The sequence below is a fragment of the Salvelinus fontinalis genome, unplaced genomic scaffold (genome assembly GCF_029448725.1).
Source record: "Salvelinus fontinalis isolate EN_2023a unplaced genomic scaffold, ASM2944872v1 scaffold_0197, whole genome shotgun sequence".
Lineage (NCBI taxonomy): Eukaryota > Metazoa > Chordata > Actinopteri > Salmoniformes > Salmonidae > Salvelinus > Salvelinus fontinalis.
Window position 1 is genome coordinate 127,434 of NW_026600406.1, and position 14,339 is coordinate 141,772.

Consider the following 14,339-nt stretch of genomic DNA (forward strand, 5'->3'; position numbering starts at 1 on the left):
CTATAATTCTGTTCATCAATTTCTAATTTTGACTTGGCTGCTATGACTTTTGCCATATTTCTTTGAGAAAAAGCCTCACCCAGTTCATCATAAATCCATGGGGATGGACGGGCACCAACTGTACTCTTTCTTATAGGGGCATGATGGTCCATTACCTCAGTGAGAAAATCAATAAAACATTCTGTAGCGTGATTTAAATCATCCTCTAGATAAATCAGCTCCCAGGGTACAGCAGCCAAATCATTTAGAAATAGCTCATGATTAAATGTTTTAAAATGTATTTTGACCATAATCCTAGGGGGTTTCTTTGGAACCTTGGTGTTCATGGTTATGGTCACAATATTATGGTCTGTCCAGCCCACTGGCATTGATCTGGCTTTTAAGCATTGCAATGGTATATTACAGAACATCAGATCAATGCATGTCTGAACGGTGACCCAACTTAATTGATGATCTAGTAGTATCTTTAACCATTTGTTTCAAACCACAGTTCTTGGCATATCTCATTGATTTTGTTCTATTCAAATTATTGTGCTCCTTCCAATTTATATTAAAATCACACAAGATAAATACATCTCTGTTGCTATCTGTGGCCTGGTCAAACCCAGAGGCATAAGTCATCCAAATAGGACACATTAGAGCTAGGAGGTCTATACACACATCCTACCAATATGGGTGCCTGGTGAGGCAGATGTACTTGAGCCCATAGTGCCTCTATTTGACATACATTAAGGTCATCCCTCCTCTTAAAAGGTATATGATTCTGAATGTACCATTTCTATTCCTGTCCCTTCTCAGTAGACTATATCCTTGATTCCTGTCCCTTCTCAGTAGACTATATCCTTGATTCCTGTCCCTTCTCAGTAGACTATATCCTTGAATGTTCATTTGCCCATAATTTACAGATACATCTAAATGTGTTTCGGTCCAAGCCAAAATGTGAATATTATTTATATTGACCAAGTTAAAAACCTAATGTATTTTGTTAGGAAGACTACATACATTAACCTGAGCTATATGCAACCCTTTCCTTATCAAGTGAAGATCAATAGAGCATGTATTCGTTTTAGTTGAAGTTGTCATGATACACTACAACACACAAACTCACATTTGAACATTAAATTAAAATAGCCAGGGAGTTACTCTAGAGTCCTGATACAATTGCCCGTTGATATAAAGTTTATCCATCACCATGGAGACTCGTTGATTCAGGCAACGCTTTTCCTTCATGATGGGATTTAGTTTTTTTCTCCTTTCATTGATCTCGGGGGGGGGAGTGATCATTCATTCCCAAATCAGTGTTTTTGAGTTCTCTCCCCATGTTCTTCGTCATTTCCTTTTGCTTAAATTTGTCAAAACATGCAATAATAGCCCGTGGCCTATTTCCAGAGACCTTACCTATTCTATGGACTCTGGAGAATGTGGCATTACGCACAACATCAGTGGGCAGTTTTAGTTGAGTTGACATAAAGTGTCGGACTGTGTCCTCACAGCCTCTGCTGTTGTCATTCTCCGGTATCTCTGAGAATATTAGATTGTTCCGCATTGATCGACACTGTACATCAAGCAAGGTTTCTTTAAGTTGTTTGTTCTCCCTTTGCACCACCTCCACCTTGCCATGAATATAGTCTACAGTACCTTTCAGCGCCGTGTTCTCTTTCCTTAGATCATCAATCTGACGTTGGCTGAATTCTAGACTGGCACTCAATGCATTGATGTCCTCTCGTAATATATCCAAGATATCAAGTTTGGCAAGCCTTTCATTGATGGACTTTAACAAGTCAACATCCATATCAGTAAATCTCTCCCCACTTGCCACAGGTGATGGTTTGGTTCCATCGTTGATACCTATTGGCCAACCTGGTTTTAGTTTGTTTTGTTGGTTGTCCTTAACAATGCTTGAATCCTCCGAAACCAGTGACATGTTTCTTTGAGTTCATAAGTATCTTTCGTAAATGAATCGTTCAAGTTCTTCAATGGATTCTGAATCATCCAGCGTGTTTACAGGCAGAGTTAAATACACAAACAAACTGTTCAGCCGCAACTGAAAACCGCTGGTTGAAAGTCTCGGAGTGCATTTCTTTTCTTTACAAAAAATCTTCTTGTGATGTGTGATTGACTGTTCCGTCCATGTAGTTGTTGCCTCTTGTTGATAGTGCTGTTAAGGTGGAGAACATTGGCGAATGAGGAAATGTTAAGGTGCAGCGGTAGGTACGTAGGTAGGTAGTAACTAGCTATGAAAGGATGGCGGCTGGGCTCACAGACCTAGTGAAAAATAGGACTCCCAGGTCTCGGTCTCTGGCCTCTATCAGATGCCTGTATTATCCATAGGGTTTGTATTGTGTCCCCTAGTCATATTCCATGAGCAGCTACTTCCTGTAATGTGCTGTTTTATTGTAAAGGGTCGGGAAATTAGAAAATAAGTCTTGGTTATCAGATGGAGAACAAGCTATTAGGATGAGAAATACTGTACATTTGGTGCAGGTGGGAGGAACAGATAGCATCAAACTTATCAACCCTCAGCCCTGACACCTGTGGAACAATGGCATCAAACTTATCAGCCATGAGATCTGTGGGACAGCGGGCAGAAGGGGGGGGGGGGGGGCTGAAGTTGAATCTGCAAGTGGCTCTCCTAAGCTGGTACTGCTGTAGAGGACCGCTATGGAGGCCTACAGATAACTGCCAAAATAATGGAAACACTTGCGTAAATGAGGGGTCTGTTGTCTCTTATGGTTTGGAGTGCATTATCCTGGCATGGTTTAGGACCTCTCATCCCCTTAGAGGGTCTCTGTTACAGTTTCTTGCAAAAGTATTCATCCCCCTTGGCATTTTTCCTATTTTGTTGCATTACAACCTGTATGAAAGATTAGTGGAATCTGTGTGGGTAGCTGGACAAGTAGGATGACTGACAGTGAAGGTGAACAGGTGATCACGGGTCAGGTGACAGGAATGGATGAGACTGAGGAAGGAATTCCTTTAACCATAAAGTGGTATGATTACTGAGTAGTCTGTGCTGCATAACAAAGGAAACAGAATAACATGTATCCAAGCAAATTCTTAACATGTATCCAATCAAATTCATAATCACAAAGATCAAGTCATAACAATCATTCATTATTAACATAATTAGGGAACTCAACAATCCAGTTCATTAAGAAGTCAATAGGAATCATCCTTGAGTCATTTATGGTCTTAAAACTTCTTATGGCTGCAATCCCGGTAACGGGATCGATATGACAACAGCCAGTGAAAGTGCAGGGCGCCAAATTCAAACAACAGAAATCTCATAATTAAAATTCCTCAAATATACATGTGTCTTATACCATTTTAAAGGAAATCTTGTTGTTAATCCCACCAAAGTGTCTGACTTCAAATAGGCTTTTCTGCGAAATCACCACAAATTATTATGTTAGGTTACCACCAACTCAAAGAAAAATTCAGCCATTTTTTCAGCCAAAGAGAGGAGTCACAAATAGAGATAAATGAATCACTAACCTTTGATGATCTTCATCAGATGACACTCATAGGACTTCATATTACACAATACATATATGTCTTGTTCGATTAAGTTCATATTTATATCCAAACACCTCTGTTTACATTGGTGCCGTGTTCAGAATTGCCTCGAAAATATTCGGAGAAATTGCAGAGAGTCACGTCAAATAACAGAAATACTCATCATAAACTTTGATGAAAGATACATGTTTTACATAGAATTAAAGACACACTTGTTCTTAATGCAACCGCTGTGTCAGATTTCAAAAAGCTTTACGGCAAAACACAATATTCAATAATCTGAAAACAGCGTTCAGCCACAAAAGCAAGCCATACAGTTACCCGCCCAAATTGTGCAGGCAACAAACCTCATAAAAAGCATTATAAATCGTCACTTACCTTTGCTGATCTTCGTCAGAATGCACTCCCAGGACTCCCACTTCCACAAGAAATGTTCGTTTTTTTCGGCAATGTCTGGTATACAAATAGCTATTTTTGTCACATGTTTGGTATACAAATCCAACGTCAGGGATGCGCGTTCACTAAAACCTGACGAAATGTCCAAAAGTTCCGTAACAGTCCGTAGAAACATGTCAAACGATGTATTGAATCAATCTTTAGAATATTGTTAACATAAATCTTGAATAACGTTCCAACCGGAGAATTATATTGACTTCAGATGAGCGATGGAATGGAGCTCCCTCCCATGTGAACGCGCATGGTCAAAGAATGGTCACCTCATGGCAGTGGTGACTCATTCCTGTCTCCTTCGGCCCACCTCACAGTAGAGTCATCAGACAAAGTTCTACAGACTGTTGAGATCTAGTGGAAGCCGTAGGAAGTGAATACTCATTCATATCTCGCTGTGATTTCAATGGGATCTTGGTTGAAACTCGACCAGCCTCAGAATTTCCACTTCCTGTTTGGATTTTTTCTCAGGTTTTTGCCTGCCATATGAGTTTTGTTATACTCACAGACATAATTCAAACAGTTTTAGAAACTTCAGAGTGTTTTCTATCCAATACTAATAATAATATGCATATATTAGCAACTATGACTGAGGAGCAGGCCGTTTACTCTGGGCACCTCTGTGCACCTTTCATCCAAGCTACTCAATACTGCCCCTGCAGCCATAAGAAGTTAACTATTTATCATAATCATGAGAAGAATAATACAAACAGTGATCGGTTATTCAATCTATAATCCCCATTAGTTTATCAGAATCGATCAGTTCAGCAAACAATGACGTTTCATATTTCACCCTTTCAAGTGTCTTCATGTGTACATGTAATTTCATTACATATTAACCATATCGATGGCCTAATTGGCCTGTGATGATCCGTAGGGCTGTGATCATTGACCATTCACATTACACAATAGGTTTGAAGGGTGCGCTCCAAGCCGCGCTCCGCCTTAATAACTATAAACGATAACTGATGGCCCACTCTCCCGATCGCAACAGATAGTTCAGATGAAAGGTAACAGATTCGGTGGATTTACGTGGATTCATGGACGCACAGAACTTCTGGATTAGACGGAGTTAAGGAAGAGAAAATGGCGTGATCGGGCGATGGCGATTTCCTCCTATTATGGAGTTGAGATCTGTCGGATATTTCCACCTGACCTAATTAAAGCACCCCTGGCCCAGCTGAGCAAGTGGCCATGGATTAAAAGATTCTTCCACCAACTCCATGGGCCTTTTCTACACTGTAATTTAAATTGATTTCATGTCATGGACATACACAAAATCGTCCAAATTGGTGTAGTGAAAGGAAAAAAATAACATGTTTCAAACAATTGTAAAAAATATAAACTAGAAAAGTGGTGCGTGCATATGTATTCACCCCCTTTTCTATAAAGCCCCCTGTTGCAACCAATTACCTTCATAAGTGGCATAATTAATTAAATAAAGTCCACCTGTGTGCAATCTAAGTGTCACATGATCTCAGTGTATATATACACCTGTTCTGAAAGGCCCCCGAGTCTGCAACACCACTAAGCAATGGGCACCACCAAGCAAACGGCACCATGAAGACCAAGGAGCTCTCCAGACAGGTCAGGGACAAAGTTCAGGGTTGGGTTATAAAAAAATATCCTAAACTTTGAACATCCCACGGAGCATCATTAAATCCATTATTAAAAAATGGAAAGAATATGGCACCACAACACACCAGCCAAGAGAGGGCCACCCACCAGAACTCACAGACCAGGCAAGGAGGGCATTAATCAGAGGCAACAAAGAGACCAAAGATAACCCTGAAGGAGCTGCAAAGCTCCACAGCGGAGACTGGAGTATCTGTACATAGGACCACTTTAAGCCGTATACTCCACAGAGCTGGAGTTTACGGAAGAGTGTCCAGAAAAAAAGCCATTGCTTAAAGAAAAAAATAAGCGAACACTTTTGGTGTTCGCCAAATAGCGTGTGGGAGACTCCCCAAACATATGGAAGAAGGCACTCTGGTGAGATGAGACAAAGATTTAGCTTTTTGGCCATCAAGGAAAAAGCTATGTTTGGCACAAACCCAACACCTCTTATCACCCCGAGAACACCATCCCCACAGTGAACCATGGTGGTGGCAGCATCATGCTGTGGGGATGTTTTTCATCGGCAGGGACTGGGAAATTGGTCAAAATTGAAGGAATGATGGATGGCGCTAAATACAGTGAAATTCTTGAGGGAAACCCGTTTCAGTCTTCCAGAGATTTGAAACTGGGACAGAGGTTCACCTTCCAGCAGGACAATGACCCTAAGCATACTGCTAAAGCAACACTCGAGTGGTTTAAGCGGAAACATTTAAATGTCTTGGAAAGGCCTAGTCAAAGCCCAGACCTCAATCCAATTGAGAATCTGTGGTATGACTTAAAGATTGCGGAACCCATCCAACTTGAAGGAGCTGGAGCAGTTTTGCCTTGAAGAATGGGCGAAAATCCCAGTGGCTAGATGTGCCAAGCTTATAGAGACATACCCCAAAAGGCTTGCAGCTGTAATTACTGCAAACGGTGGCTCTACAAAGTATTGACTTTGGGGGGGGGGGTGAATAGTTATGCATGCTCAAGTTTTCTTATTTCTTGTTTCACAATATAAAATATTTAGCATCTTCAAAATGGTAGGCATGTTGTGTAAATCAAATGATACAAACTCCTGAAAATCGATTTTAATTCCAGGTTGTAAAGCAACAAAATAGGAAAAATGCCAAATGGGGGTGAAAACTTTCACAAGCCACTGTATGTGGGCTGCATTATCCTGGCATGGTTTAGGTCCTCTACCCCTCTACCCTACCAGATAAATGCCAATATATGCATGACTGTGAGTGTGCCTTTGTTGTTAGTCTCTGAACCCTTTGAGATTATAGTCTTATTCCACCTGGAATGTGATGATCCTGCTTTAAAGCTACAATGCAGACATCACATAATTTCTGGGTAACAATTAAGTACCTTGCTGGGATTGTTTTCAATTCAAATTGTCAATAATAGTATAGCAAAGAACAATTTCTGAAGCAAGAATTCTCCTAGCACAGTCGTGTGTTTAAGGGAGGGGAAAACTGAAAACTACCTGTAATTGGGGAAGGAGGTTTGGAAGTCTCTTTCTTATTGATATTTAAACTAATTTATCGCCTGGTGATGTCACCAGTCAGGTTAGAACTCCAACTCTTACACTAATAGGGCATTGTCCGCAATGTTACTGTATTATTCCAACCTCATAGTTTGTGTGTGTGTGTGTGTATACATGCATACAAACATTAATACCAAAAAGTATGTGGACAGCTGCTTGTCGAACATCTCATTCTAAAATCATGGGCATTAATATGGAGTTGGTCCCCCCTTTTCTGCTATAACACCACTCTTCTGGGAAGGCTGTTCACTAGGTATTGGAACATTGCTGCGGGGACTTGCTTCCATTCAGACATGAGCATTAGTGAGGTCAGGTTCTGATGTTGGGCGATTAGGCTTGGCTCGCAGTCATGCTGAAACAGGGAGGGCCTTCCCCAAACTGTTGCCACAAAGTTGGAAGCACAGAATTGTCTGGAATGTCATTGTATGCTGTAGTGTTAAGATTTCCCGTCACTGGAACTAAGGGGCCTAGCCCAAACCCTTCTGTGAAGGGAGTAGTACACAGCGTTGTACGAGATGTTCAGTTTCTTGGAAATTTCTCGTATGGAATAGCCGTAATTTCTCTGAACACGAACAGACTGACGAGTTTCAGAAAAGTTCTTTGTTGCTGGCCATTTTCAGCCTGTAATCGAACCCACAAATGCTGATGCTTCAGATTCTCAACTAGTCTAAAGTCCAGTTTTATTGCTTCTTTAATCAGAACAACAGTTTTCAGCTGTGCTAACATAATTGCAAAAGGGTTTTCTAATGATCAATTAGCCTTTGAAAATTATAAACTTAGATTAGCTATCACAACGTACCATTGGAACACAGGAGTGATGGTTGCGGATAATGGGCCTCTCTATGCCTATGTAGATATTCCATAATAATTCTGCCGTTTCCAGCTACAATAGTCATTTACAACATTAACTTTTTAGGGCTGCAGGGGCAGTATTGAGTAGCTTGGATGAAAGGTGCCCATTTCAAAAGGCCTCGTACTCAATTCTTGCTCGTACAATATGCATATTATTATTACTATTGGATAGAAAACACTCTAGTTTCTAAAACCGTTTGAATTATATCTGTGAGTAAAACAGAACTCATTTTGCAGCAAACTTCCTGACAGGAAGTGGAAAATCTGAAATCGATGCTCTGTTCCAGGGCATCCCTATTAATTTGCTTGATATGTATTAGTATACATGCACTTCATACGCCTTCCACCAGATGTCAATAATCAGTGAGAGAAGAAATTGAGTGTATAGCTTGATCTGAGGTCGAATAAGAGCTCTTTGCATGACACCAATTTCCTGTTTTCAGGAAGGCGCGAGAAGGAACCGGGGATTGCCTTCTGAAAAGCTGTCGTTATAGACGGCTACTATCTCCGGCTTTGATTTTATTTGATAAATGTGACAATATCATCGTAAAGTATGTTTTTTCAATATAGTTTAATCAGATTATTGAATTTTTATCGGGAGTTTTGGCATGTTCCGTTCTTTGCGTTTGTTCACGATGGACAGCTTCGCGCCACTTGGCAAGTTTTGCTTGCTCATTCGAGAGGGAAAAATGACATTCTAAATCCAAACAACGATTGTTCTGGACAAAGGACCACTTGTACAACATTCTGATGGAAGATCAGCAAAAGTAGGACCCATTTATGATGTTACCCCCCTAACTCAGGGGGGTAGCTGATGGCTCTGTCAAACCTTTGTTGTGCCATACAGGTGTACTCTCTTAATTTGACCAGTTTCTCACAGCAGGAAAATAATCCTGCACCGACATCGGGCTTGCAGCCATTTAACAATGTCTACACTGTATTTTTGATCAATTTGATGTTATTTTAATATATATATCATATGTGTATATATATTATATGTAGTGCACATAAGGTGCGCACACCCCCTCTGTATGATGTGTAGTTAATGGTTTGGCAGCGTGCTGTGTGGAGTCAGTCTCTCCACCCCTGCTGTTACTGCACCGCTACAAGACAGATGGATACATACTAATGCCCCCAAGGAGGTCCATTTGTCTTAATGTGTTTGTCTTCCCCTTCTCTCTCCCTTTTCTCTCTTTCTCTCCCTTTTCTCGCTCTGTTGTGCACGCTCTCGCTCTGCTGCTCGCGCTCTCGCTTTGTTAAAGCATTGGTAAAATGTAACCCCTTCTCTCCCCCCAGCATTGACAAGGTGTCCAAGGTGGCGTCGCCGGTGCTGGTGATCCACGGCACGGAGGATGAGGTGATCGACTTCTCGCACGGCCTGGCAATGTACGAGCGCTGCCCGCGTGCTGTGGAGCCCCTGTGGGTGGAGGGCGCTGGGCACAACGACATCGAGCTCTACGCCCAGTACTTGGAGCGACTCAAGCAGTTCATCTCCATCGAGCTGCCCACATCCTGATCTCCCTTGGCCTCCTCCACTAAAACCTAGCGGGGGGCTGCGTATCAAGTCGAAAATGGCCTCCTCCACTAAAACCTAGCGGGGGGCTGCGTATCAAGTCTAAAATGGCTTCCTTTTGTCTTTCCTTGATCTGTGCAGAGAGAAGTGGATTGGTGGACATTTGATACCTGAAATCCACCATGTTGGTTTGTATTGTTTATCGGTGCAGATGTTGGAGAGGAGGAAGTGTTGAGATGCTTCCCCCAGGGCTTAACCAGGTCAGGCTGAGCTGAGCCAGGCCAAGGCATCCCCGGTGCTCATATGTGGACAGGTCCCAGGTCTCTTTGCCAAGGAGCTAGGGCCCGCTCACTATTTGCACTTGCTCTTCAATCTGGATCTCGATTTGTTTCTCCTTCTCTGTCTCTCTCTCTGTCGGTGGGGATGTGATAAATTCCCTCTGCGATCTTGTTCTCTATTTCATCTGTTTCTCTCTTTTATGCTCATGATTGATTGACTTTGTATTATTTTCTACCTGATGAAGAACAATCTGTTTTGCACCTCAGATACATGATTAATGTTCTTGCTTGTTTGTGTTTGTAAAAAATTGTTTTGTCTTTTTTAAAATTTGATTCAGGGTGAATTGAAACGAATGCGCTGTTATGGTGCAGATATTTTCAGGTAATCATACTGTATGTTCTGATGTAGCTTTTCTGTTATCTTATTGACATTCCATGTGTTTCACTACACAGAGAAACTCATTCCCATCTTGTTTTCAAGGCCAGTGTGTGACCGTGTGGTTTAAAAACGTCATTACCCAGCTCACCCCTGGGTGTCTCACCTCTGTAACAGTGCTCTTGTTAACTGGAGGTCATGTGGTAAGAAGGGCCAGGTGTTTTTCCTCAACTAGGGTTTTCCGGTGACGGACACCACCTGACCCTAATGATGACACTTGACCATGTATTAAATAAAAACACACCTACAATGTACTGTAATTGAACCTGTGTCCCAGGACTGAATCAGCCCCTGACCTCGCGGCCTGGATTTGAACACCCCTATGCGGAATCCCAAATCAACCCCTAGCCAGTACTGTCTCTAGACAACACCTGATCTACCCCTAGCCAGTACTGTCTCTAGACAACACCTGATCTACCCCTAGCCAGTACTGTCTCTAGACAACACCTGATCTACCCCTAGCCAGTACTGTCTCTAGACACACCTGATCTACCCCTAGCCAGTACTGTCTCTAGACACACCTGATCAGCCCCTAGCCAGTACTGTCTCTAGACACACCTGATCAACCCCTAGCCAGTACTGTCTCTAGACACACCTGATCTACCCCTAGCCAGTACTGTCTCTAGACACACCTGATCAACCCCTAGCCAGTACTGTCTCTAGACAACACCTGATCTACCCCTAGCCAGTACTGTCTCTAGACAACACCTGATCTACCCCTAGCCAGTACTGTCTCTAGACAACACCTGATCTACCCCTAGCCAGTACTGTCTCTAGACACACCTGATCTACCCCTAGCCAGTACTGTCTCTAGACAACACCTGATCAACCCCTAGCCAGTACTGTCTCTAGACACACCTGATCAGCCCCTAGCCAGTACTGTCTCTAGACAACACCTGATCGACCCCTAGCCAGTACTGTCTCTAGACAACACCTGATCGACCCCTAGCCAGTACTGTCTCTAGACAACACCTGATCGACCCCTAGCCAGTACTGTCTCTAGACACACCTGATCAACCCCTAGCCAGTACTGTCTCTAGACACACCTGATCTACCCCTAGCCAGTACTGTCTCTAGACACACCTGATCAACCCCTAGCCAGTACTGTCTCTAGACAACACCTGATCTACCCCTAGCCAGTACTGTCTCTAGACAACACCTGATCTACCCCTAGCCAGTACTGTCTCTAGACACACCTGATCAGCCCCTAGCCAGTACTGTCTCTAGACACACCTGATCTACCCCTAGCCAGTACTGTCTCTAGACAACACCTGATCAACCCCTAGCCAGTACTGTCTCTAGACACACCTGATCAGCCCCTAGCCAGTACTGTCTCTAGACAACACCTGATCGACCCCTAGCCAGTACTGTCTCTAGACAACACCTGATCGACCCCTAGCCAGTACTGTCTCTAGACAACACCTGATCGACCCCTAGCCAGTACTGTCTCTAGACACACCTGATCATCCCCTAGCCAGTACTGTCTCTAGACACACCTGATCATCCCCTAGCCAGTACTGTCTCTAGACAACACCTGATCTACCCCTAGCCAGTACTGTTTCTAGACACACCTGATCAGCCCCTAGCCAGTACTGTCTCTAGACAACACCTGATCTACCCTTAGCCAGTACTGTCTCTAGACACACCTGATCAGCCCTTAGCCAGTACTGTTTCTAGACACACCTGATCAGCCCCTAGCCAGTACTGTTTCTAGACAACACCTGATCTACCCCTAGCCAGTACTGTTTCTAGACACACCTGATCAGCCCTTAGCCAGTACTGTCTCTAGACAACACCTGATCAGCCCCTAGCCAGTACTGTTTCTAGACACACCTGATCAGCCCCTAGCCAGTACTGTCTCTAGACACCCGTGTAGATCTGAAAAGAACAGATTTAAGCAGTATTCATGTTTTTGTTCAGAGATTTTTTACCATATTGCTAAGACCTATCCATTTATTTCAGATCTAGAGGTATGTCTCGGGTGTAGGAGTTGATTTGGCATTCGGCACCAGTGTACATGTTTTTCTTCAGAAGTTTTCCGTGAAGCCATTTTGTTCGTCTGTTCAGAATTAAGATTGAGTTTAATGTAAATGCTTTGGGTTGCTTTCCTTTCATTTCAACACTACAAATAAAGCCTTAAGTCTGTGGACATTTCACCCTAACATTCCTGTCGACTTGAGTTGGGGAGTCTCATGGTCTGCAGGGGGACTGACTGCTGCTATTGGTTCGTTTGGAGGAATCTTCTCAATCACTGTGAAAATATGTTTTGGGGTAATACTGATCAAAAAGGTACTTCACCTAATGCAATCTCAATGAGTCTTCACATGTAGATGAGAGATTTTTGAGCCATCTCACCACCATTTGCAGATTCTGGCTGTATCCCTTTGGGGGTAAGGGGGATTCCCCCCAACAGACCCTTTCCCTGATCCCCATCTCGTTTCACTCCAAAGAACTCTGCAAGTGTCACCAGGACTACGTTTTGGAAGAAACACTGCATGCAAACAACTTTTCATAAAGGACATTTTGAGTGAAGAAGCCAGAGGAATCACTGGGTTGGAAGTATTCTGCAAATGTTCTCAGCTGTAAAAAAGAAGAGAGAAACACTACACTGCTCACGGAGTGTCCGTTTCGAAGGAGGAGGTAAAATTGAAGGATATGTGCATAGCAACTTGTGATTAACGTTTTGACTGAACAGTGTATTGCTGTGGGGTGATGGCTGTATTTTGCGGTCGTGGTTGGGTTTTCGTGTGATGAATAAAAGATTCTAGTGTTTTCTCGTCATAACTTACTAAGGGGCCTATGTTTTGACACAACGAGCCCTTTAACTTAACATCTAGTTTTTTCTGCTTGTCTTTTTAAAGAACGAAAAACTGCTTTAGTCCCATTTATTGTTTTGATACTGACATTTTTACAATGTTATTTTCCAGTAAATGTTGATAGATTTACACTCTAATGCTGGTTTGTCAGAACCATATGTAATGTATCTATATCCTCTATACATAATATAAAACATTGATTTAAGGGCTATTCTAGCCTACTTGAGTTTAACACTGGAGTCACAGTATGCAAATCTAATGCATAAAAAAAACTAGTGGGTACAGAGGTTTCTTAGTGTCAAACAAAGAAAAAGCCTTAAATGTGCCGTGCTACAGATTGTCATTCATGTTGGCTGTGTTGCTTTCTGGCAACACAGTGGATGTTTTAATGCTTAATGGAATAAAGAATGCATGGAATTACATATACTTGTCTGTTCTATTGGTTTTAAATGTATTGTCTCCGACTTCTACGGTGCTGATGTTCCTGTCAATGTTCTATTGTTTTTAAACGTATTGTCTCTGTCTTCTAAGGTGCTGATGTTCCTGTCAATGTTCTATTGGTTTTAAACGTATTGTCTCTGTCTTCTACTGTGCTGATGTTCCTGTCAATGTTCTAGCATCCATGAAGGATCATTTACTTTTACACTTGAGTAAATGAGGGATACAAAGTATTTTGAAAGCAGTTGCTTCTACACAGGTGTGGTTCCTGAGTTAATTAAGCAATTCTGTCACCAGATCTCAACTCAATTGAACACTTATGGGTGCAACTCTATATTAGGAAGGTGTTTTTAGAGGTGACTAGGCAACTAGCTCAGTTTACTAAACTCTTGTTGAATAATCGCCTCCATGGTAGCCTGGGATAGTGTCGTGGAAAAGCGGTTCAAACCATAACACTTACAAGAACTTGTAAATTCAAATAGACTTTTAATACAATGTATCACAAGCCGGAACGATCCGCGGATCACACGCCTTCCCAGAGCACTTGCTCTCTCTTTATACACACACACAGATGAGATCATTACATACATTAATTAAATTACTTCTCCTAGGTCATATGCCATCATTATCCTTCATTTCAGGCTTCCTACTTGTTTACGCCCAATAACGCCTGTATCCGCTCATGATTAGATTATAATGGAGGCAGGACCCTCTTGTCTCCTAGAATTAATATACACTGCTCAAAAAAATAAAGGGAACACTTAAACAACACAATATAACTCCAAGTCAATCACACTTCTGTGAAATCAAACTGTCCACTTAGGAAGCAACACTGATTGACAATAAATTTCACATGATGTTGTGCAAATGGAATAGACAAAAGGTGGAAATTATAGGC

At 42.2% G+C, this 14,339-nt stretch overlaps 1 protein-coding gene across 1 annotated transcript in view; it reads left to right on the forward strand.

Moving 5' to 3' along the window:
* The window catches only part of LOC129844359 (alpha/beta hydrolase domain-containing protein 17C), a 52,392-nt gene extending 38,967 nt beyond the window's left edge, over positions 1–13,425 (forward strand). Inside the window, exon 3 of the mRNA XM_055912678.1 lies at positions 9,257–13,425. Coding sequence (XP_055768653.1) covers positions 9,257–9,476 — 220 coding nt within the window. The 3' untranslated portion in view covers positions 9,477–13,425. The remainder of the gene's footprint in view (positions 1–9,256) is intronic.
* The last annotated feature ends 914 nt before the right edge of the window (positions 13,426–14,339 follow it).